The sequence below is a fragment of the Tenrec ecaudatus genome, chromosome 1 (genome assembly GCF_050624435.1).
Source record: "Tenrec ecaudatus isolate mTenEca1 chromosome 1, mTenEca1.hap1, whole genome shotgun sequence".
Classification (NCBI taxonomy): domain Eukaryota; kingdom Metazoa; phylum Chordata; class Mammalia; order Afrosoricida; family Tenrecidae; genus Tenrec; species Tenrec ecaudatus.
Genome location: NC_134530.1, coordinates 319,088,021 through 319,114,671, shown reverse-complemented (window position 1 = coordinate 319,114,671; position 26,651 = coordinate 319,088,021). Strand labels below are relative to the sequence as shown.

Genomic DNA, 26,651 nt, shown 5'->3' with positions numbered 1-26,651 from the left:
ACAATCTATAAATTATCAAGGGCTCATGAGGGAGAGGGGAGCGGGGAGGGAGGGGAAAAAAAAGAGGACCTGATGCAAAGGGCTTAAGTGAAAAGCAAACGCTTTGAGAGTGATTAGGGCAAAGAATGTACGGATGTGCTTTATACAATTGATGTATGTATATGTGTGGATTGTGATAAGAGTTGTATGAGCCCCTAATAAAATGTTTAAAAATAAACAAACAAACCAATTCTGACACGTTTGTGGGAGACTGGAAACTGTCTACAACACTGCTACAACCACTAGGAAAAACAGTAAAGCAAGTCTTCAAAAAGCTGTAAGAAATACCATGTGGCTTAGCAATCCTACTCCTTGGCACATATCTTTGAGAACTAAGAATAGTGACACGAACAAATACACACCCAGGTTCGATGCAACAGTATGCAAAATAGCGAAATGATGGAAGCAAGAGATGGGTAGAGCACTAAAATATGGTACGTCCCTGCAATGTAGTAAGAATATGTCTGAGAAACATAGCATGGATGCATCAGGAGGACATTAAGCTGAGTGAAACAAGTCGATCACAAAGGGCAAATACTATGTAATGATTCCCAAAAAGTCCATGAGAAAAGTGGAATTAAAGATATTTAAGAGATCACTGACGATATGGGGGAAATAGCAATGCGTGGTGAAGAAATCAGCTATGAGCCCTGCCTATCAGAAAGAATCATGCCTGGGGTCTTAACGTTTTGTCTTAAAACAAGCAGCCATCTAAATACAATCCAAAGATTGCAAATATTAAAATCCAGCCTGAGGATGGGCTGGTCTTAGAGGTTACATTCTAAGCACCCCAGTTGCAGAAGGCTAAGAATGAAAATGAACGCCTCAAATCCATTTGCAGGTCCCCACAAGGATTTAGCCCCCAGAGAACCCCTCTGACCAATGACCGGGAATGTGAGTACCCTTGCTAATAAAGTAGAGTGGAGCGGAAAGTGGACTAATGCAAATGTAGTTAGGTTAAATTTTAATGCCTTATCATTTGTTCTCTCTTTTGACTCATTTTAAATTTTTGTTCTGGTGATTCATAGTTTCTTTCTTTTTGAGTGAGGTTTTTCTCTGTTTTATTTCGTTACTATTGTTGGGGTATCTTTCTTGGGCTTTTTTTTCTTTTTCATTTTGTTTACTGAGACAGTAACTGAATTAGTAGTTTTTGAGGTTGTGGCAAGGGCGGACAGGGGAAATGGGGGGCTAATAATAATGAGTACAAGGAAGATGGAAATTCCTAGGATTGATTGTGGGGATGAGCACACACCTCTTTTTAACATGTTTAAACTAGTGAATTGTAAGGATGTGTGAATTAGATGGCAATCAGGCTGTTACAATTCAAAATGAAAGATATCCCCAAAAGGCTACAAACTTTCTGAAGTCCCCTCATCTGACTCATTTTTTTATAAAAGTTTAAGCATACATTTATGCACAGAATGCAACGTTCTTCAAGGCTTATCAAGAATGCTAGGGGAAGGGAGAAAGAATAACTTACTAGCCAGTTAAATCTGGTGGTGAGAAGGCAATACACAATACGGAGGAAGTCAGCACCACACGATCAAGGTAAAGAAAGACACAGAAGCACACGAGAATAAAGGACAACTCAGAACAGTAGTGAGGATCGCGACACTTGTCTCGAGTACTTTGGACGTGGCGCCAGGAGACACCAGGCCCTGCCAACATGCGTGGCAGCAAAACAGAGGATGCTTCTCCACGGGATGGGTTGGTGCAGTACCTGCAACAGTGGTCGTAAAAAGAACAGCTGTGAGGATTGTCTGGGACCGGCGGGGTTTCATTTTGTGGTACACAGGGGTGCAATGAGCGGGGACCAAGCGGATGGCACCTACCACCAACAACCACAATCCTAAACAAACATTCCTACGTGGCTGTATAGGCAGATATGCATGCTATATAGGGGTGGGCGGGCTTCTAGGGGGATATGCAAATTTAGACATAATTGTGGGTTTTTGAATACACATATTTGCATGTGCTGCATATGTATTCGTATATACAGGATGCACATAGGCGGCACAGCTATGGCTAGTTACTAGACATACCTTGGGGGACATCCAGATCAATAGGCAGAATGCCTCCTGTTCTGAAAATAATATTCCTAAAGCTGATGTTCTAAATCCTAGTTAGGTGAGTCGCTTCTGGGGTCTTCACAGTTTGCAAGCAGCCCCTTAAGATACACATACTGGTCTCCTCCCATCCGGAGGGAGAGAGTGAGCGAAGGAAATAAGGAAGGATCCGCGAAAACAATGGTCGGCATCGCCTCTAGCCCGACACCAGGATAGGACGGGATAACATGTCCAACAAGGTACACACCAGTCCTGACTTTCTGAACCAATGCAGGCGGGGGAGCCACCAGGACCATTGCTCTGAGACACACTTGTCATCTAGAACCAAAGTCACTCCCAGAAGTCACCATTCAGTTAATAGATTGACCGGTATAATTTACAGTAACATCCGAAAGGAATATGTTCCTTAGAACAATTAACTAGATAAAACCAAAGAAGGAACATCTACCCCATAACCAAAAAAAAAAAAAAAAAAAGGCAGGGGGGGCAGAAAACTTGAGGGATGGAAGAGGAAAGGTGGGGTGAAGGTGGGGTGCGTGCTGACACACTACAGGGGTAGCAATCAGTGTCATGGAACAATTTGCATATGAATCACTGGATGGGAAACTAACTTGCTGTGTAAACTTTCACCTAAAATATAGTAAAAAGTTTTTTTTAAAAAAAGAGGTACAGAAGAAGATAAAAGGAAATAGAGAAACCCAAACCAGATGCTGCTGAGTGGAGTCTGCCTCCTTTGTGTCAGAATACAATGGGTTTGAAAGGCTGAGTTGAGGGAGATCTTGATGCCTTGCTACTGAAGCCCTCCAGGTGCATTCAAACCACTGATCTTTTGATTAGCAGATGAGAGTGTTAACTGCTTGCTCGACCCAAAGACTCCCAGAGAGACAGATGACTAGAAAGATAGATGAATGGGTGGATGGATAGAGATGGATGATAGATAAGACAGATAGATAGTTGCATTGTGATTTTTGAATTTCAAAACCCAGAGAGTTTCTTTACCCACTTATTCTATGGGAATTCAAATATTGTATGTACAGACCCAGGATTCCTCAATTAAACCAGATTTCCTTGGTATTCTTTAGTCCCGTATACTGAATCAAATATACTAAAAATACAAACTTTCTCCTTCTGGTTCTCTTTTAGAATAAATACATGATTTAATAACAGCCTTTTATGTAGCACAACCGCCTAAGGTCAAAGGATTCCTTCTTTGGTGCACAGCGGGGGTGGACTAGCAGGCAGCCAAAGGTGAAGGGAGCCACTTCAAAGGACATTTGCCTCCAGCACTGGGGCAGCCAGTGGTGGTCCACATGGCTGGAAGGAGAGAAGAAGTTCAGTTGGAAAAGCGAAAAGAGTTGTAACATATTTAGATTTGTCATTAAAAAAATAATGGCAGTTTTCCTTCCACCTTCTCTTGGGCATCTATCTCCCTCCGGGACAGAACGGAGAAAGGGTACAGACAAGCTGCACTGCCGTTTCAAAGCTGGGAAGGGTTGTTGTGAAGGCTAGAGCCCGTCCATTTAAAATGCGGCGGATGGGGAAGGAAACAAAGCATTATCTGTTCATTCAGAGCCAAGTCTGGACCTGGACCGTTTTTTAATGACACCTGCTCAGGCTTCCTGCCCGCAGGAGCCTTTAGATCTTCCGGAATTATGCAAAAATGAATGCTTTGCTCCCAGGGGGTGCTCGGAACTTGTTGAACTAAATTGGTTTGAGTGACAAAGAGCACCATGACCACAGGATGTACGCCTACCAATTCACCAGGTAATGCGTGTACGGGCATCCATTTCTCTCTGCTTCTTTGCCGTTTGAAGTAGCAATAGCTTCAGTTCTACGAGCAAGAAGTGAATATGACCCCTTCTGAAAATTCTGTATTTGGGTAAAAATGCTGCTCTCCTTTACTCCACAGGCCATCCACATGCAACAAGCCTCGGATGGCAAGAAGGTGCAAGGCCTTCCCCATGACTCCTGGTCCACTCTCCACCCAGAGTGGGCAGTCTGTGGCCAGCCTCCACATCCTTGGCTTCTTGTTCTACCAGGACAGCCCCTTCTTGTCAAACGCTCCAGTGGTACTCTGCCTGCCACCACTCTGTGGTGGGTGGAAATCCGAGAGCATCAGCAATCCCGAGTCCCCTGGCTAGAAGCATGCCCTCGCTCCTAGCCAGCCGCAAGGAGAAAGGGGGCCACGACTTGGCATCCCCATAGGCCGTGCGTGCCAACCGTGCCATGCCAACCAAACTGGATGGATTGCTAAAGAGAACACCTCTGGTGAGGAAGGCCGACTGACAGCTATGACCCAAGAAGGAAGACAGGCAAGGGGAAAACACGACTCTGAGGTTCAAAACCATTCTCGTGGCCCCAAAGCTGTGTGCACGATAATTCTTGCATGAGAAAGCGTATGGATCAGATGTTTGCAGAGGAACCATTGGGAAGACTCATAATATGGAGTTCTAAATCCAGCAGCTTCCAGCCTTGCATTCTTGACCGGAGAAGGGAGAATGTAAACAAGAGAAAGAAAACAACAACCACGCTTTTGAGTGGAAAGAACAGCGATATATAAGAAACACTGGGGTTTTCGTGCTTTGGTATTTTTTGTGGTTGTTGTCATTGTTTTATTTTGTTGCTTTTTTCTTTAAGGCTTTGTGTGTCATTCTTCCTGGAACTCTTTAAAAGATTGAGAAAGGAAAGATCTTAAAAACAAGTGGGCAAAGAAGTTCTGAGATGCAAATGTTCAGGGAGTATTCATTCCACTGAGAGAAGTTTGTCTGGGCCCCTCAGATGAAAACCCTCCTGCAAGCCCATTGGCTGTATTCGCTGCGGCACTTTGATCTGAAAGCTTAATACACTCACCTCAATCTTCCAGATGTTTAGGTTAGAGAGCAGATCCCAACAGAAATTGCCATTCTTATCCACGCCGCTGAACCCAAAGCCAGCTGCATTGTTCACTGCATCCGCTAAAGTTTGTAAAACAAGAGGTTAACGATCAAAAAGAATATTGCTGCTGTAAAAGACACTGATCACCTGACTTCAAGTACAAGGGATGTGCTGTTGTTTCCTTTAAAAAGAAACAAAGTAACAACAATAATTTCCAGGGCCTGGTCATCATTATGGAATAAGAGAGCCATAGTTCGTAGGTGGATGACATTCATTCATTCGTCCACTAGCATTTACCGAGTAAAAGAGCACACTCATGGAATGCGGAAATGCCAGTGCGAAAGAGAAGCGAAGAATCAATGAGAAGACTGTAGGGATCAGCTTGATATGAGAAGTTGGGAGGACAGGGAGAAGAGAAGAAGGCAAAAACGTACCTCTTCCCAGAAAGAGAAACAAGATAAGAGGGGCCCAGCAGGAACCCCCTGAGCTGCCACTGAGATTGGAACCACATTAATCCACAGTGAGCATGCGCTCAGAGGGAGACCCAGGGCTGCAGGAGAGCTCACTGCAGACAGGTCCAAGCACACCTTGCTAGCAGGGCATCAAAGGGAGCTGCCAAGATGCAGTTGGTAAAAGAGCTGAAAACCCTTTCGGGATTTCAAGAGAGCTGTGAATTTGGGGCCTGCAGCAAGAGGTCACATACAGGCATGTTCACCCAAAGCTAAGAACTGAAAAACAATCTGCTCTGGCTATTCTCCCTGTGAGGGTTAGTCCATGTCAACTAGAGACACTCAGGTGAAGGTCGGGTGGAGCCTATCTGTAGCCGGATGACTTGTCCACTGGTATACAAGAGAGCCTGAGCAGGGCTGAGCCTCCATGCTCCTCCTGCGGGATCTGAGCCTGCATCTGGTTCTTGATCTCCAGTTGTGCCACCTGCCAACCCTAGGAGCCAGCCGCAAATGATCAACGTTGGCTTCATTCATTCATTCACCTCTGCAACCACCAGTCTAGGGCCTTCGCCCTTGGCCATCCTGCTTGCTGTTTGTCAACTTCCACAGCGACACTAATCACAAGCTTACATCTGACTTCAGTTTACATCTGACATATGGACCCAAACCGGACTGGACTTACCAACTTCTACAACTGCGTAAGCCATTTCTGGATAAAATTAAATCTCTATCTAGCTATCTATATGTATGTGTGTGTGTAGGTATACACACACATATATATACATTTATGTATATATATGTTCTCACTGGTTTTTGTGTGTATATGTATATATATATTCTCACAGGTTTTGTGCACATGTATGTGTGCATGTGCATACATATACATATGCACACATACATAAATATATCACTGGTTTTGCTTCTCTAGAGAACCCAACATAACACCCTCCCCATGCAGTCAACCTAAAAGCACCTGTTATTTTGCTTCTCTGAGCACTCAGAGAAAGTGCTTCTAAAATAAAGGCGTCACGTCTAATCAATCTCATAATGAATTTTTTTGTAGTCAAATACAGACATGAGGAACCCTTTATTTTTTTATTATAACGACCAAGAGATACTCTCTTCCTCGTTGCTCCATTTCAAGTTCATTCTGCAAGATTGAACTTTAAAAGCAAATACAAACGAATGGAGCCATCAGCCAATTAAACTCTTCCCCATCTAGTTGATTCCTACTCACGGTGACCTTCTAGGGCAGTGGTTCTCAACCTGTGGGTAGCGACCCCTTGGGGGGGGTCAAATGACCCTTTCACAGGGGTTGCACAGTTCATAACAGTAGTAAAATCACAGTTATGAAGTAGCAACAAAAATAATCTAATGGTTGTGGGAGGGGGGGTCACCACCACACGAGGAACTGTATGAAAGGGTCGCGGCGTTAGGAAGGTTGAGAACCACGGCCACAGGACAAAGTAGAACTGCTCCCTAGAGTATCCGAGGATTCACAGTCAGAGTGCCACATCTTTCTCTGGGGGACAGGCGGAGGGGTTTGAACTGCCAACCTTTGATTTATCAGCCGAATGCTTCGACTCCTGCGCCACTAGGGCTCCCAATGAAACCACAGCATTGTGAAATCCTAGCTCTGGGAGGAAGCTTAGCAAAATTGCTCGTTCTCACTTGTGGTGGTGTGTCGCCAAGTTGATTCGGACAGAACTGAACTGCCCCCGAAGGCTACCTAGGTGGTGATCTTTACAGAGGCCCTGGTGGCACAGTGGTTGAAGCACCAGGCTGTTACCTGGAGATTGGTGGGTTCCCTCTACTGAGCCTCGTCTAGCTGCTGAATGCTCTGAGTTCCCATGAGCTGGGGGCCAGCTCCCTGGCAGCTACCACCCCCACCCCCACCACAGCACATAAGAGTGGCTGGCCAAGCCCGCCGCACAGGTAGCTATGATGGTGAGCATTAGCCCAGTGCTGCTGTGACAGAGGCTGGGGCTACGCGATGCTACATTAACATTAACCACACCCGTGGGGAGCAGACCAGAATGGGAACACTAGAACATTGAGTCCACAACGCAGTGGCTAGCGGACAGGAAGGGAGAGATTCTGCTCTCTCAGAACGTCTGCATTTCTACAATGTCAGAAGTCATTGTCCCCTAAAAGCATTTGGTGGTGCTGAAATCAAGACTCGCTTTGGCCTCAGGGCAGTTAAAAGTTCTAAGTTCCTCAGTCCAAAATTGGCTTTACTTGTACAAGGCATGGAGCTAATCGATCCTTTTTTTTTTTTTTTTCCAGGTCCACCAATTTGGACAGACCTGCGGGCGTTTGTTCTGCTGTACATGGGGCTGTGCTGAGCTGTAACCAGCTCAACGGCACTGAGGAACATTTTGCACTTTGTGGTCCTGGGAGCAGGACTTGGACTAAAGTTAATTCGCATTCCTTAGCAATTAATCACCAGCTCCCAGCTGGAGCCCTGTTGGCATAGTGGGTTACATATTGGACTGCTAACCACACGTCAGGTCAGCAGTTCGAAACCACCCGCCACTCCATGGAAGAAAGATAAGCCTTTCTACTCCCGCAAAGTGTTACCCTATTGGAAATCCATGGGGGCAGTTCTACTCTCTCCTATAGGGCAGTGGTTCTCAACCTGTGGGTCATGACCCCTTTGGGAGTCGAACAACCCTTTCACAGGGGTCACCTGATTCATAACCGTAGCAAAATTACAGTGATGAAGTAGCAAGAAAAATAATGTTATGGTTGGGAGGTCACCACATCATGAGGAACTGTATGAAAGGGTCGTGGCATGAGGAAGGCTGAAAACCACTGCTACAGGGTCATTCTGAGTCAGCATTGACTCTATTGGCAGTGAGTTAATTTAATCAGTTCCTTTTGCATCCATATACATCTAGTATTGCTGTGTTCCACAAAGCCAAACTCACAGCCATTGAGTCACTTCTGATTCACAGTGACTCCATAGGGCTGGGTAGAATTGCGCCTGTGGGCTTCTGAGACTGTCAATCTTTCTGGGAGCAGAAAGTGGATTGGCTTGTGGGTTCAAGCTGCTGACCTGAGAGCTACCCTGTTTCCCCCAAAATAAGACATTGTCTTATATTAATTTTTGCTTCCAAAGATGCGCTAGGTCTTACTTTCAGGGGATGTCTTATTTTTCCATGAAGAAGAATACAGTACACATTTACTGTTTATTCTTTTATTAAAAGAGACCTCACACGTCCTGTCTGCTCTGGCTGTGCTGCGGCCAACAGTGTGCCGCCCGCCGCTACGGTCCAAAGTCCAGAATTATGGTAGCTTCGGGGGCCCTTATTTGGGGGAGGTCGTATTTTCGGGGAATGCCTGATATTTCAGCGAGAGGAAAAACTGTGCGTAGGTCTTATTTTCGGGGGTGTCTTACTTTCAGGGAAACAGGGTAGTAGCCAACATGTAGGATTTTCTTTTTCCTTCATTTATTTTATTTTGGCTGTTCAGAAGGTACACAGCCAAAAAAATACACCAGCTCAAGTTCCTGCTCGCACCATGCAAAGCCATTGATACGATTCTTTGAGTTGTGGGACCATTCTACGCCATCCTCCTTTCCGGACTCTCTGTTCCTCTGTTAATGTAAAATGACTACCCCTGAGCTTCCTACGGAACCTGTGAGGCACCCTGGTCAACTCCTTCATGTACACCTTAAAAGAGCAACAATGCTGAAGGCAGGCATATTTTACTACTTAGACTAAACGTGTCCGGTTTTAAGAAGACTCCAGGGAACAGTTTTAACTTCAGGCTACAAGATGATCTCGGGGCAATTGTTTAGGAGGGGGAGGGAAAAGGTTCCCCATTGCAGTTTTCAATGGTTGATCTCTCATAAATTAAAAAACAAACAAACGTCCTGCCATCGAGTTCATGCTGACTCACAGTGACTCTCTAGGACAGGGTCGGACTGCCCCTGTGGGTTTCTGAGACTGCAATTCTTTACTGGAGTAGAAAGCCACATCTTTCTCCCACGGAGCCACTCACTGGTAGTTTCAACGACTGACCTTGTGATTGGCAAACCAATGCATAACCACTATGCCCCGGAGCTTTTCTTCTGAGATGCCGCTGGGTGGATTCAAACTGCCAGGTTTCAGTTAGTAGCCAAGGGATGCCAATCAGTACTCATTAGGAGGAGAAAAATGAACACAAATTGTACAATAAACCCAAAGAAAATAATGTTATCATTTCAATAGAAACAGCTACTAGGAGAAGGCTAACAGAGTGCAGCTCATCTGAGGTTTGTCAAGAGGCCTACTTTAAGGATTAAATTTATAATCATGTCTAATTAGTACATCAATCTGTTGTAAATTGGGCTTTAAAGAGCTGGATGAAACAATCATTCTGCTAAACAATTTAAAGAGTCCCTGCTATACTAGTCATTGAGTATTATTCATAAATAATACAAAGGTTCATTTTAGACCTGCCCGTGCAATTCTAACTGCAACAAACTTCGAATCGAGGCCATACAAATTAATGATGTGTTTCTATCGAAGCACTAAAGAAAAAAAAAGATAAAGGGAAAAGAAGCATTAAAGCAACAGGAAAACAAACCACAAAAGTAGTTATTGCTATATTTTCCAACTATCTGAGATACTCCCCAAAGGGCAGAATGAATCCCCAAGCCCCCAGTTCTCTGCACCCCAGCCCCTCCCCACCCAGATCCCCCCAAGGCTGGCCCACCTTCTGCAGACTTCCCTCTCTGGCCTTGGGGAACAAGGAGATGATTGAATCCTAACCTGCTGTCAAGTCTGAAAATGGCCCTATAGGACAAAGGGCTTCCAGGCCTGGAACTCTCTAAAGAGCAGACTGCCTCATCCGTCTCCCAAAAACAGCTGGAGAACTTGATCTGCTGCTATTTTTAGTTTGCAGCCCACACTCCGCTCTCGGAGCCACCAGGACTCCTTAACCCCCCAAGACCCAGATGAGGAAGCAGGAAAGGTCGAGACGGGGGAAAAGAAACGGAGAGTAATTTAACAAATAGAAGGCGGTAAAACAGAGAGATGCTCTCTCTCTCCTTCTCATAAACACACAGACACACACACAGACACACAGACACACAGACACAATAGGGGAAAAGAAAAGGAGAGTAAATTTAACAAGTAGAAGGTAGTGAAAGAGAGATATGCTCTCTCTCTTTCTCCTTCTCATTCATACACACACGCACGCACGCACGCACGCACGCACGCACGGAAAGCAAGAATGTTAACTTGCTCACAGGGGAAGACACCCAGCATCCCAAGTCAGTTTCAACCACAACAGGTATAAGTCTCACCTATGAAGGAACTTTGGGAAAAGGAGGAAGTTAAAGGACACCTTGTCCAATGACCTTTCCATAGCCATCATTCCACAGCTTCCTCCCACTGTGGTAGCTCTTCCTGCACATTGCCCTCGCTGAGGTGCGCGTCTGTGTACGCCCCGGGTAACATGCTTTAATTTTCTTGGAGCACAAAACCAGGTATTCAATAAAAACTTCCACTGAACAGAAGCAACATTGCCCACATCGCAAAATTTCAGAAATGCTCTCAAGTGAGAGGGGTAACCAAGTGGTACCAAAATACTTGGGTAGCTGCAAACTTTTATTTGGGTCTGAACCATGGAGCATGAACTGGGAGGAGAATTCAATCGAGTCAGTGTGATTCCCTCATTTGTGGGATATGAGCTCAACACCAAATTTAATCATCAGTTTGACTGAATCAAAGAAGCGGCTGTCTTTTGGCCCTAGCACCTGGTCATCCCAACTAAGGTGCTGAGCTCCCATTCTGAACGCGTTCCGAGGGCACAACAGATGCAGCTACTGGGCCTCATCAACAAAAACTAAACAGCAAAATCCACGTTTGATGGGTGGAAACAGAAGTTCCAAGCTTAGACACCTGTTCACAACATCAAGTTCAGACAACGAACGGTCAGAAGCTCTCATCTCTATGTCCTGGATCCTTGAGTCCATGGTGGGTGAGGAAACTGGTTTCCAGCATGCATTGGATTTACTTTTGAGGTAGTGAGTTGATTGTGCCAACCTGGCTGATAAATACATGTGGGGTTAATTGAAGGGCAGAGGGATAAATGGCTTGGTGAGTCTCGCCTTTTGAGTTCTTGGGTCTCTTGCTTTCTGATGGTTGGACCAGTGTGCAGCTGCCTTAGCCAGTTCCCTGCTTTAGTTGGTAAGACTCACTTCCTGCAAGACATCCCTGAGGAGAAGCCACATGGACCTACCCCGATGCAGCCCTGGGTGCTGGAGCACCCGTGTGGAGACCCCTGCCAGCGCTGAAATGCTTACACATTCACTGACTTGGCTTTCCTCCTGCAGTCGGCATCATTGAGTCTGTTTTGTGAGATGGAGGAGGACTTTGTGAATTGGTGTTAGACATATGAGTTAATGGGCAATGTTGGACTTGTGGGCTTGGGCATCACTTGGTTGGGATGTTTTCTTGATGCACACTTAACCTTTATATAAAACGTTCTCTTACACATGAGTTTCTGTGGATTTGTTTCTCTAAAGTACCCAGACTAATACAACTTGTTTGATTGGGTAATCCAAGACGTTGTTCTAACTCTTACAAAAATTCCAAACTCACTGCTATCGAGTTGATGCAGACTCATTGCCACCCTGTAGGCCAGGGTAGAACTGTCCCTCTGAGATTCTGAGACTGTCCTTCTTTACGAGAGTAGAACACCCTGTCTTTCTCCCTAGTTCTCCCAAGCCATCCATCCACAAAGATCATTTCCCCCAGACTTCACCCAGGCCAGGCCGCTCCATCAAGCTTACCTAGTGTCCACGCGAAGTAATACTTGGGCTTTGAGGCTTGCAGGACAATGTACAGGTAGCAGAGTCGAGTCAGGAAATTTGTTTTATGGACAAACCAGTCATCCACCAGGCAGGTAACAGGGAAGTTCTTCGTGAGCGTCAGAAACAAAAGAAGAGACGCCAAGGTGATGCACAGCTTACGGACCACCGCTCCCTGGAAACGGGACAACAACCGTGTAACCATGAAAGACCGAAGGACGCGAGCACCACTGCAGCCAGGCCGTGTCATGAACGAAGTTGTCCCCATAGCGTCTTGGCATGATTCCCTACAAAGAGGTGGACAGGCGCTCTCCCTCCTGGCGCATTTCTAGGGCAGGGGAGGTGTGCTGTATTTAGATGCAAGTTATGTATCCCTCAGACGCTGGAGGGCTGAAGGAAGTGGACAAAAGTCATCTAGGGAACGGATGCTGGCTTTCACTAGCAAGTTCCACCAACAACAAAGAGGAGGTGGCGCTAGTGCTCAAAACATAAGAGAAATGGATACTATTACAGGGTGGTCACTTCCCATTAGGAGCCCTGGTGAAGCAGTAGCTACGCATCGGGTCGCTACCTGATGGTTCAGCAGGTAGAAATCACTAGCCACTCCATGAGGGAAAGACGAGGCTGTCAACTCCCATACAGTTACAGTCTTGGCAACCCACAGGGGAAGTTCTATCCTGTCCTATAGTGTCACTATGAGCCACAGTGACTCGATGGCAGTGAGATTTGTTCGGCTTTTAATTTCCCATTAAATATGATATTTGGTAAAGTGAGGGTGAGGGGAAGCCTTAATGAGATACATTGACACCGTGGCTGCAACACTAGACCCCCAAAATCATGAAGATGCCACTGAACCGGGCCAATATTCTGTCTTGTAGTACACAGGCTTGGCATGAGTTGGAGTCAACTCAACAGCAAGTAACATCAGCAATTTGCCACCAGAAAAAATAACCACCGGCCAGCTATTTCAACAGCCAGCAGAGTCAAGGACGTGGTCTTGAATTACCAGCAAGGAGACAAGAGGATACAGAATCAATGATTCTGTATAAGGAATGATCAAATACCCGACCCAGTAGAAGGGCAGATATTGGAAAGCTTTAGAAAGCCTTCTCAGATGGTCTAGATGCAGTCTTCTGTGAGGATGAGAGATGTGCTGACTTCTCAAAGTGCTCTGGGCAGAGTGGTTTCACCCACTTCCCCTGTATACTGTGTATGGAGACTTTCAACAGTGACATCATTGTGATAGGTTTATTGTGCCAACCTGGCCAATAGGAACATGTGGGATTAATCAGGTCGCAGTTTGTTTAGAGGGCAAAGAGATAAATGGCTCTGCAAGGCCCACCCCCCTCTCTCTTGCTTTCTGGGGATCAGAGCGTGCTGGAGCATGCTGCTGCTGTAGTTAGTTCTCTGCCTCAATCTGTGAGCTCCATTACCTGTGGGCCAGCCAACCCATGGATCATGTCACTAGAGCTCGAGGCTCCTTCGAGGCCTGCTTCACCTCGCTGCTGGTGAGTACATTGCTTGATCTTGAGGCTGGTAGAGCCTGTCACCTTGTATTACTTGTGTTAGCGATCCCATCCGGGCCTGCTTCACTAAACTCCCAAGGTGACCCAGCCTGCTGTCTGCTGCCTGTGGGCAGACTCTGCTTGCTGTGCCTGAGGGAAGACTCAGCGGTTGCTTCCTTAACCTTGGACCCAGCAGCCCTCGTGAGTTGAAGGACTTCCAGTACATTAACTGTTCCATGGAAGTGAGTTGAACTGACCCCTCTGTACTGCTGTGCGGACTAAGTATTTCCCTTCTCACTGCATAAACCTATCTTCTTATATATGTATCATCGTAAGTGTCCTGGTTTTATTTCCCTAGAGAACCCTGCCAAACACAACAATTTATAAAAATAAATTCATTCTATCCAGGAGATGCCAAACGCCCCTCCATCAGAAGGTGTGTGTGTGGAGGCTTAACTGCACTGAACCAGCACTGACAAGGGACTGACAGCGTACTGGCCCCCTGTGGAGTCCTCACCACTCCTAAGCCCAAATCATGACGGCACACTGGGTGCGAATGGACCTATGGTCTCAGTGCACCCTTGCCACTTCACATCTGTGTGCACAAAAATGCACGAGGCTCCTTTCTGAGGGATGTCAGGACTCTCGGGTAAAATCCTTTTCTAAATAAAAGGAGGGGAAACGCAAAACCCCAGGCTCCCTGAAGAGACTGCCTGGAAACGAGTGGGCTTCACTTGGGTGCCTGCTGAGGAGCCGTCGTTCCCCCAGTGCAGGAACAGCCCGTAACCTGATTCTGTGAAACCTCTCCACCAACTCGAGATCCACTAAGAAATCGCTATTTTCAAAGATTTCACTTCAAACTTCCCTAGGCCTTCCCTAGCGCGTAGGATGCCTTTTGACGCAAACTACTTTCGTTTTTTCTCTTTTCTAACTGAAAAACAACATAGTCTTTCAAGTAATTTAAAATTCCCCTTTAAGGTAGGATATTGGATTCAAATAAATTGAGCATATTTACCAAGTTCGGGAAGTTATCCTGATGCCGGCTAATACGAGAGTGATACAATTCAAGTTACAAAGAAAAGGTTGCTGATGCCAAGGCGTCAAGCAGGAAGAGAATGTCTGTATATTGGTGCCACACTGCACAGTACTGTTTGGGCAATACTGCGCGATGTGATGGAACTACGAAACGATATGGTATCTGTATTGGCTCCCCATCAAGTGGTTTGGGGGAAACAAAATAGTACTTATAAAAAAAAAAGCTTCAATTCTCTGGAAGGGAATAAAACTGAGATTCTAACATGCTTGGGTAAAACTGGTTTCTTTGGAAACAATTGCTTTCTGTCATAAAAAGCACACTTATGCTGAGCCCCATCCCGCCCACCTTTTATAATATAGCCTTGTTATCTGGCTGTACATGAAGTTCAACTTATAAAGATAAGCATCCACAGTACTGCAGTGTGCCAACCCACGGATGGGAACATCTGACCAGGGGCCATCAAGCCAGCTCTGACTGATGAGAACCCTGTATGTCTGGGTCACAGGAGAAGGGGGCGCTAGGGGCTTTCAGTGCCTGGTATCTGTGGAAATGCGGTCCCCAGCTTATCAAGGGTTCCACTCTGACAACTCCATATAAGTCAGTCCGACGTAAGTTGAATGCATCTTCTTTCTTTTTAAGTTTTCATTATTTTTGCCTTTTCATATCAGTATATGTACAAATCCAATCTGTATTTGTCTTTAGGGGTTCTAACTATTGCGGATAAATTCAGAGATACTTTGACATTGTTCATGGCACATATTACTCGTGATGAGGTGTATGAAGAAAGAAACAGATGAAAACCAGCCAGCCTTTAAGGATGGGTTCTCGTAACTCAAATATATCCTACGTCGGGGACGACGGTAGCTCAAGAGGCCATTTTTCTGAGGTGCACCGAAAGGCAGGCAGACTCCAGTGCATCTACCGTAAAGATTATAACATACACTCCTGCAACAACAACAACAGAGAGTGATTTGTGAGTGGTTAAGCGAGCAGATAGGCTGAATAGCTGCAGGTGGTCATACAGGATGACACCCTCATGCTTATACACCTGTGCTTATCGAGGAATCCTTTTGGATATCCCTACAGACCAATTACAAGTGTGCTCCACGGATAACGCTCACATAGCTACCAAAGAACATAGTGGGCACAGTTATGGAAATGTCTGGGACATAAACACCTCGAGGGACTGAGGATTCAGAGACTAAAGACTACCTAGTCTTGGGGGCATCTGGATCAATTGGCATAATACAGTTCATAGAGAAAATGCACATCATCCTAGTTTGGTGAATTGATCACTGGGGCCGTCAGGGCTTGTGAGAAGTCATCTTGGACAGAACCACATATTCGTCTCTTCCCACCTGGAGTAAAGAGTGAGGCAAACCAAACCCTCAGGGAAGCAAGCAGTCCCGCGTGTGGCTGAATAGGCCACACGAACCACGAAGAACTGGATGGCGCCAGGCCACCACCACTGACTGCTCTCACTAGGGACACACTTGAACATAGTAGGTAGCATGAGATAACAACGTACAACAAAACTCGAATCTGTAAAAAGGACCAGTATCTAACGGGTACCGGAGGCATCCCCAAGACCACTGTCCTAAATCACGCCTTTCCAACTCGGAATTGAAGCCACTCCAGGCGGCCACCTCTCAACCAAATCATAGACTTGGCCAATTAAAAAAACAACAAATGATTAGCACCCAGGAGCAATGTGCTCCTTAGAACAATGAGCTATAGGAGACTGGAAGGGAGGGAAGAGAAATGAATGGACATAAGGAACCCAGGGTGGAAACGGGGGGGAGAGCGCTCATGTATTATGGGAATTGCCACCGATGTCCAGGAGCTATGCATGCATGAATTATTGAATTGAAAACTAATCTGTGGTGTAAGCTTTCACCGAACGCATAATACAGTGGGAAACACAACACGTTCTCTGGAGCTCTGGGCAGACACTTGGCATGGAACACTCACCGTGGGAGAAGGATCTGGCAGGCTGTGGCCCCCTCTTTGCTTCCAGTTCGCCTCCAACAATTTCATGTGTGTATGTCTCCCCTCAATGAAGGCTACGTAGTCCTTGAAGTTGTTGCACGGACCAGCTATGACACTCATGAAATTGAGAAGGTAGCTCAAGTATTCCAAGAGGGAGGGCTTCACTCTGTAGAAAGAAACAAAATAGAAGGTTGAATGCTCTCCCCCCCTTGGCTTTCTCTCCTGGATGTGCCAAGGCCCAAACCGTAAACCCCAATGATGACAGCCTCCATTGTGCATCTCAAAAGGAGGGGTTGGAGACCCTAACCCTTATGAGTGTGCCTGAGTCAGAATCAAGTTGTTGGCACCGAGACACCTGTGATAGGATTCCCGACGGCACGGCGGTGAGGGGCTTGGCTGATGAACCAAAAGGTCGGTAGCTGGAACGTCACACATGAAAGAGCACGTGAAGATCATCACACGGAGGAGAGAGATGTGTCTGCCTACTTCCGTGATTTACCGCCTTGGGAAGCAAGCCCCCCCAGGGGGGGGGCAGGTTTCCTCTGTCCTGTAGGGTGACTTTGAGTCAGAATGGACTTAATGGCAACAGTGGGTTTTCTACATGTGGCTATAATCCCATTTAGGGGTGGGGCTTCTTTGCTTTGCTAATGAGCCAGTATTAACATAAGGCGTGTTCCCAATGGGTGTCTTTTGAGATATAAATGAGCAGATCAAGTAAGCAAGCAGAAATGGGGAAAGACAGATGCCATGCCACGTGAACATCTACAAGGAGGCCAGGAACAGAAGGTGAAGAGACGATGGATGACCTTGCCTTCCAGCCTGCGCTTCGGACCAACAGTCTTTCAGCCTCTTAAAACAGTGAGAAATACAATCTGCATGACCGTGCCCCCACTTGTGTTGCTTCTGTCAAGGAAGGGCTGACAAAGAAAGGCACCCGGGTCGTTCGTGTGTATTACTGTGTGCGACCTGGCCTTGTCCGGCGGTTTCTTCAAAAGCCATGTCGAGACACCAGGTTGAAAGGAAGAGTGAATGAGAAGGGCGGTCCACTGAAGAGGAGATCTCTACCGCCACACAATTCTGGCTGGAAGATGTGCTCTCCTCTCCCACCTCTCTGTCCAGGAGAGAAAATGAGGGTAGTGCGTGAGACAAGATGGGAACCTGACATTAGGTGAACTGATCAAGATGTTCTGAGAGGAGAAAATTCCTCCGGAGAGCCAAAATTGATGCAAAATCAATGACAGGGAGATGGCGTGTCCACGAGAAGAAGTCCCACGGAGCCACCACTGTACCCGTGTCCTGTCTGCGTTGGCATCCTGGCAGGAGACTTAGAATGTGACTGAAAAAAACATTTTGTCGAGAACGGTTCCATGGAGCGTCTGAACGACCCTTTCACACTTTGGTTCCTCTCTCAAGACAGGCTTGTGGGAAAGGACTTGTACCAAGACTTTCTTTTCGTTGTTTAGCCTGTCAAAGAAAGCATGGCCTATCTCATTTAGAACCCCGTTTAAAAAAAGCAAAGAACAGAAGTTGTCATGCGCACGTGGCGGTTTCCCACGTGCCCTCGTCCAGCTGTGCTCGTATCGCTCTTGGAGGCTGACTTCACTGAAGTAGATCTCCAGGTCTTTGTTCCAAGTGGCTGACTTCACCGAAGTAGATCGCCAGGTCTTTGTTCCAAGTGGCTGACTTCACTGAAGTAGATCGCCAGGTCTTTCTTCCAAGGCGCTTATGGGTAGACCATCAACCATTGGATCCATAGCTGCGCTTGCGCGTCTATACCATCTGGGTACGCATATTGCATAACAAAGAGCTTCATTCATCAGAATCTTCCAATGGTCTCCCATGCGTTGACTACCGAGCGTCAATTCCTTAATGAAACACTCAGTCTCCTCTACAACCTGGGCCTCCCTGACTCACCCCAGAGACCTTCTCCTGCCCTCAAGTAGGAACCAACTTCCCATCAGAACTACCCCCAACCCCACCCCACCCCCACCCTCCAAGCACAGCCTCCTGTGGTCTGTAGCACTTTCGATATACTGGGGCTGGACAAAACCTACCTTTTCATTGACTTTCCCTTGCCAAATCCTCACTTATCTCTTCAGCCCTGCTTCCTACCATCTTCAGTCTGGCATTTAATTATGTGCTGATGTATACCGATTATGGTTTTGCTGAGGATTCCTGACGCACATCTCAAATTTTAATATGAGAGCCTAATAAAAATTTCTGGAATACAAAGAACCACCTCACTGAAGAGGAATCTCGTAGAACTAAAAATATTACAGATACATGTACTCTACAACCCAGCCATCCCACTTCTGGGAATCCATCCTATCGCTACACCTAAACACCTTCCAAGTGACCGATGTAGATGGTTACTCTGCGTGAAAGTTAAAACTTGGTAAGTAGCCCAAGTGTGTGTCAACAGGAGATTCCTCGCGCCCACCGTGATGGCATCATTAGGTGCTGCCTAATCAAAATACTGTCTGGTCCTACACCAACCCCACAATCACTGCCATGGCGGAGCCCACTGCTGGAGCCACCGTGCCAATCCAGCTCACTGAAAATTCTCCTTGTGGCACTGCCCCTTCCCCTTGCCAAGCCTGGTGTCTTTTTCCAGGGCCTGGTCTCTCCTGATAGGTATGTCCAAAGTACGTGATGTGAGCTCTCACCAACCTCACTTTTTTTTAAAACATTTTATTAGGGACTCATACAACTCTTATCACAATCCATAAATACATCAATTGTGTAAAGCACATCTGTATATTCTTTGCCCTCATCATTTTCAAAGCATTTGCTCTCCACTTAAGCCCTTGGCATCAGGTCCTCTTTTTTCCCCCTTCCTCCCCACTCCCCACTCCCTCATGAGCCTTTGATAATTTAGAAATTATTGTTTTGTCATATCTTGCCCTGTCCGACGTCTCCCTTCACCCCCTTTTCTGTTGTGCGTCCCCCAGGGAGGAGGTCACATGTAGATCCTTGTAATCGGTTCCCTCTTTCCAACCCATTCTCCCTCTACCCTCCCAGTATCGCCCCTTACCCCCTGGTCCTGAAGGTATCATCCACCCTGGATTCCCGGTGCCTCCAGCTCCTATCTGCACCAGTGTACATCCTCTGCTCTATCCAGACCAACCTCACTTTTTAAAAAATTATTTTACTTCCCCTCCCAGCCCCACCACTACCAACCTCACTTCTAAGGAGCATTCTGGCTGTATGCTTTCCCGAGACCAATATGTTTGTTTCTCTAGTCGCCATGGTATATTCCGTATTCATCACCAAAGTTATAATACGTCCATAGAATGGAATTGATTTGCAGACGCAAACATGAGAAAGACTTCTAGATACTGATGTTGAAAGAGCTTGAACAACCATCATGAGACTTACTTTATAGCAAGTCGATGTTGGTCAGCAGAGAGGTCTTCAGGCTTTCTACCCAGTCCTGGGAAAAACAAAAGAATTAGGGTAAGATGCTTCAAGCCAGGTAGATATCAACCTTTCAAGAGTTTCCTCAAACTCATCTGAAAAAAAATTATTATTGCTTTTATAAACCATTAAGAAGTCCCTCTTTGGAAAGTAAAACAAAATAGAGGAAAGAACTAGGAGGCAAAGGGTATTTATAGAGGTCTAAATACTGGCATGTACATATGTAAATATATTTATATATAACGATAGGGAAATAGATCTATGTACATATATTTATATGTTAAGTATCAAGGTAGTAGAAGGGCATTCGGTCTCTACTCAAGTACTCCCTCAATGTAAGAACACTTTGTCCTAATAACCTGCCATTCCATGATGCTCATTTTCCTGACAGGATCGCTGAAGACAAAATGGGTGCATAAGTAAATGTGGTGAAGAAAGCTGCTGGTGCCCAGCAATTTAAAGGTTCTTAAAGGCTTGAAGACAACCAAGCAGCCATCTAGTCGACAAGCAACCAAGTCCACATAGAAGGAGCACACCAGCCTGTGTGATCATGAGGTGTCTATGGGATCAGGTATCAGGCATCAAAGACCCAGAACAAAAAAGCATATCAATGTGAATGAGGGGAAGTGCAGAGTGAAGACCCAATGCCCATCTGTAGACAATTGGACACCCCCTCACAGCGGGGTCACAGAGAAGAGATGAGCCAGTCAGGGTGCACTATAGCACTGATGAAACACACAACTTTCCTCTAGCTCTTTGGTGCTTCCTTCACCCCACTATCATGACCTCAATTCTACCTTACAAATCGGATTAGACCAGAACATGCACACTGCTACAGATAAGAGCCTGCAGGATAGACAAACCCCTCAGAGCCAACAATGAGAGTAGAGATATCAGGAGGACTAGGGGAGGGTGGGGGGAGAAAGGGGAATCAATCACAAGGATCAACCTATACGCCCCTCTCAGGAGGACAAACAACAGAAAAGTGGGTGGGGGGTGACAGAGGATGATGTAAGATATGAAAATAATAATCTATAACTTATTAAGGGTCTGTGAGTGAGGGCAGGCAGGGGACGGAGTGGGCGAGAAATAGAGAGCTGATATCAGGGGCTCAAGTGGGAAGAGAATGCTTTGAAAAGGATGATGGCAGCATATGTGCAAATGTGCTTGACACACTGGATGAATGTATGGCTTGTGATAAGAGTTGTAAGAGCTCCCAATAAAAGTACGGAGAGAAAAGAAAGAGAGAGAGCTGTATGCGCCCCCAATAAAAGGATTGAGGAAGAAAAAGTCCCTCTTTTCCATCAGAAAATCAAATAGCTCCGCATGAAAGCACACAGGTACATTCTTCAAGTGCAAATTCACATGGCACGGGGAGAATGCAGAGGTGGCTGTTGCATGTGCTCTAGCCACAGTGCTGAGCTTGTTTGTGGTAGAATGACCTCGCCGGGTCTGATTGTTGGGAGTTAGGGTCCATTCCATGTCCCTGCAGGTCTCCCTCGCTTTCTCTGGCCCTCCACTCTACAGAACAAGATGCCTTTTCAAGCGGTGCTCCACTGCCAGGGAGCCAGTGCTGACTCACGGCACCCCTGTGGGTTTCCGAGACTGGAACTGGTTACGGGAGTAGAAAGCCCACTCTTTTTCCTGTTGAGCTGCTGCTGGTATTGAACTGCTGATCATGCAGATCACAGGCAAACAAAAGACAGTTGCAGTGGGGTGGATTCCAACCCCAGGGACCCCCATGTGTTTCAGAGTAGAGCTGCTCCGTAGGGATTTCAGTGGGCGGGGATCTTTCAGGAGCAGGTCACCTTTCTTCCTAGGAGCTTCTGGGTGGATTTGAACCATGAACTTCAGGGTCACTCTTCAAGAACTTAACCACTGGTGTCAGCCAGGGACTCCTTTTTCAAGGTTAAGATGAAAACACAAACCAAGCCATTGCTCATTGCTGCAGAATCAATTCGGACTCGCAGGGACCCTGCAGGGCAGAACAGAACTGCCCGAGCTTGCAAGACTGTAACTGTTCCAGAAGCAGACAGTCGATTTTTTTGCAGAGTGGCTGGTGGATTCAAACTGTAACCTTTTGGTTAGCAACTAAGCGTTTTACCACTGCACCACCAGGGTTCTCGTCAGAGATTTTAAAAAGCACTGCCATTGGATTTGATTCCAATTCATAGCAAACCTACACAGAGTGTCTGAGGCTTTTAAATCTTTAGAAGAACAGCCAGCCTCCTCTTTCTCTGTCAGACAGACTGGTGGATTTGAACCACTGACCTTGCAGTAGCAATGACACATTTACCCACGGGACCACCAGACTCTCCCTATTTAATTCACACAGTGCAATATGGATCCCAGAGACACCCCTTCATCCTACTAGTAGGAGTCCCTCATTGCTTTGTGGTTTTTGTTTCCATTTCAAAGAAATCAACTTCCTTTCACAATCTGGACCAGTGCAGATATACTTTCCTGCTAGATACAGACATCTGGCACAAGCTGGGGACTTGGGTGAAGGCTGTAATTGGGAAGGGAGGAAGGGACCTTCCTCTTGCAAAGAAATTAGGAAATGTAATACAGAAGGTAGGAAAACACAAGGAATCATTGGAGCTGTATTATTGTAATTTAACATCTATCCATGGCAGAAAACACTCATGTCACTCACTGCCATTGAATTGACTCCTCCTCATAATGACCCTGTAGGAAGGGGTAGAACTGGCCCTGTGGGTTTCAGAGACTGTGACTCCTTACAGGAGTAGACAGCCTCATCTGTCTCCCTAGGAGTGGACTCGAACTGCTGACCTTTCAGTTAGCAACCCAACACATAACCCACTGTATCAGCTATATTTGTGCTTCATATAAAATTCATATGTACAGTTACCGCCAATGAAGCAGAAAGGTGATAAGTGACACAAGAAAATAAATTTTAATCTTTTAAAACATGGGACAGTAGAGTGGGCCTTCAAAATGTTTGAGGTGACATTCGATTATCTTCTCGTTCCATGTTCCCACACTGAAGACCACCACTCCCCCCCCCTCCCTTGTAGAAGAAATGCAAGTTGACCCTGAACCTCCTCTATATTCGGATCAGACTGATGATAGGCACCAACCACAAAGACACTTCACAAGAACCCCTAGGGAAGGGAAGAGTTTCTGGAACCCACTTGTTCTTCACACAGGGGGTGGGGGCGAGAGATGGCAAGCAAATGAACATTTGGCTGATTGTAAAGCTACTTCTATGAAATATGGCACACCGACAAAATGAAACAAAGCAAAACCTAGAAATGCAGTAAGAAAAAAAATCACATATTTTTTTTGGGGGGTAAAGATCTCACCAAACAGTACAACTCTGGCAAATCCCAGAAACTAAGCATGTTATAGCAATTAAGTTTGTTACTACTGTTAGTCTGTGACACTGCATCAAATGAATTTCCAAGTCCAGACACAGTGAGTAATTTGTTCTAGTTTGTTCACGACTTTCCCTATTTGAAAGTACCATATTCTGTGAAACCTCTCTGTCTGGGCAAACCGGGCCAGGTGGTCATCCGAGGAAGGCCCTGCCATTGATATAAAATTACCCAGTTCTCTGGAGAACTGGTGCTACACATCAAAATGAAATTAAATCAGTTCTCAAGCGTTAAGTCTGAGCAAGAACACCAGTTGGCAGAGTTTGTAAATCTTCTCAACCTGTGAACACATAAAGAACCTGCAGGGGTCAAAAGCATTTATGGGGCAGTACAAATCCGTAGAAGATACTTTTACTAATTGCACTTGGCATCCTTAAGCTTCTATTGAAATATTCCACCTAGCTGAAAATGCTATCTCTCTTTCCCTGGGGCCCAATTTCCACCAGGGATTCAAACCGGTTCTCCCCACTTCAGTCAGGCCCAAATGAAACCCAAATAGACTCAAAATGGTCAAAGGTGAGTGAACTGGGCCACTAACAGGAAGAGGAAAGAACAGGTGCTAGATGCTAAGTCTCCCTCTCAGAAAACAAGGGCAGTGTGTGCAATGCACAGCACCCAAATACTTTGACCCTCACAGGTAGAGACGACTGTGCCCTTCTCAAAGTCGGTGGCCAACTGAAGCAGTTTGGATGTGTGTCCCTCTGCACAGTCCTGACAAAAATCCAATCTTCCATGTCAGGCTCCTAGAAAGCCCCCCTCTGCCTCTTCCAAATATCCCACGGCAGGGCTTCAACCAACAATTTTACTTGTTTCCATTGACATTCCGCTCCTTCCAAGTATTAACAGGTCAAGGCTTTTCCAGTTTCACATGGTCGGTCACACCTGAACTGACTGCATCTGGCCTGAAGCATGGGTTTTAATATTGTCAATCCCACGAAGAGAAAGTCCATTGTTCTCGAAGCAAACATTTCAGCAAATTTGGATTAGGTATGCAGCAGTGAGCGATTGAAAACACTAGACAAGTACAAGGCTATATTGTTACTGTCAAAAGCAAAACTCGACACAATGGAAAGATCAGTGGTTGCCAATGTAGGTATGGAAGAGAAGACTTAGTAGACAGAACCCAGGGCAATCTGAGGACAAGTAACTATTCTACATGGGTCTTGTATTGGTGCACACATGACATCATGGACTTACGAATGTCCGACATAAAGATCAAACCCAGCGACAGCTCTCTCCCGGTGCCAGAGTCCATTCTAACCCACACTGACGCCCAGGAAGGTCAAAGAGGAACTGTTCCCATCGGGTTTTCAATGGCTGATCTTGCAGAAGTAGCGCTCTAGGTCTTCTGTCTGAGGTGGACTGGAACCATTAACCTTTCAGGGTATAGCCAAGGTCACTAACCATTGATACCCCCCCAAACGGTCCCTAAATGGAAACTATGGAGTTCATTAATGAAGTCAGGATGGTCTCATCAATTTTAAAAAATCGAAATGGTAATTATAGAGCTGTAGATGATGGCTTTTCTAGCCATGGTCTGCAACTCTCACCAAATAAGTAGATGGAAGCATGCAAATGGGGCGTACAGAATATTAACATGTAGGCAGGTCAATCTTGCCAGACACAACTTTAATATGACTTTATTGGCCAGTAGTCAAGGAGAGGCTAGAGACTAATTTACTCTCAACCCCGAATGCTTAAAGAGGGGAGTTTTTATATTGCAGAATAAGCAAGGGACAAGGGCAGGTGGCATCATGATTTATGGAAAAATGAGAACTTATGAAAATAAAACAGGGGTCTGCAAGCAACATCAGCAATTTCAAAAATAAGTGTCAACAGGTTAACGACTTCAGAAAATAGCAGTTACAGAAGGACTCGCAGTAGTGGCAAAGTGGCCGTGTTTGGGTCAATACAAAACCACTACACTCTGGCTAATTCATACAGTCTGGTTGACATTAATAAAATGGATACATCTATGTTAACTACTACATTATGGTTACACTTGGGGTTAATTGTGGTGGGTTACTACAGCTTGGGGTTCGAAATGAGCCATCTCAGCACAGGAGTGGGGGATCTCACTGACATCAGAAAAGAAGCACCCCAAACACAGGACACTGAGATTCCTGTGCACTAATCCCCCCTCATCCAGGAGACAGAACTGCAACCCCAGAGACAGCCAGACCGTAGAGAAGTTGGGGCAGCAGAAACGGTGGCAGCAGAACACACAGCAAGAGGACCTCCCATGCCTGCAGGGTGCCTGCCATGCCAACCAACACGGACTGAGGAACGTGCCCTTTGGGCATTTACCCCCAGCAGGACAGCAGTCAAGGGGCTGGGGGACTAAGAGACTATGGTTCTGAGAGAGGCATCGTTGTGGGTGCAGAGAAAAGGCGCTCCTGACCAGGGAAGGGTTGTCTATTGAGCATTTCTGATCCTGAATTGTAACCTGGTAGCTTCCTTCATCGGTCTCATAATCATGCATCAAAATCTGAGCTCTGTGTGGCCATTGCCAAGGACCTACGGAAACCAGCAGAAAAGAAGAGCGCCGTGTGAGGAGCAGGGGGTGTCGGAAGAAAGTAAAGAAGGTGGTAGGGTCGAGGCACGTCTGACCTTGACCTCCCAGGAGCTTGATCCCTGTGTGCCCTTGTGACGTCTGAGGGAGTCAGACATTGTCCCTATGCCATACTGTTACCATCTAATTTCCCCCCTAAAAACAGGAATAAAAGAGAACTGAAAATCGAACAGGATAACAGCACGATGCCCCAGTGCTTATCTAAACTTTAGCGCGCCTACACAGCATGCGCCCAGAGCTCTGCAGGGCAGGCTCGCTCTCAGGAGCAAAAGAGCAGCGCGGCCTCACCATCATGAACTTGGAAGGCCAAGGTGGTGATCTTCTGAGTGACGATCATCAGAGGCCTGGAAGGAAGACAGGAAACAATCAGCGTTGGCAACACAAGAATCAATTAACCAGAGGACCGGAAGAAGCGCGTCTTCTTCCATCTCTCCGAGGACGCTTACACATGTTAAGACATGACATTCCAAAGAAGAAGTTGGTACTCCCTTTCCGAATCACTTC

General features: G+C 46.1%; 1 protein-coding gene across 1 annotated transcript in view; it reads right to left on the bottom strand.

The window, feature by feature from the left end:
- Nucleotides 1-26,651, bottom strand: part of MBOAT1 (membrane bound glycerophospholipid O-acyltransferase 1) — a 175,009-nt gene that overhangs the window by 31,698 nt on the left and 116,660 nt on the right. Inside the window, exons 5-9 of the mRNA XM_075533406.1 lie at nt 26,436-26,491; nt 20,139-20,193; nt 16,743-16,926; nt 12,213-12,405; nt 4,956-5,059 (exon numbers count right to left, since the gene is read on the bottom strand). Of these exons, the coding sequence (XP_075389521.1) occupies nt 4,956-5,059; nt 12,213-12,405; nt 16,743-16,926; nt 20,139-20,193; nt 26,436-26,491 (592 nt within the window). The remainder of the gene's footprint in view (nt 1-4,955; nt 5,060-12,212; nt 12,406-16,742; nt 16,927-20,138; nt 20,194-26,435; nt 26,492-26,651) is intronic.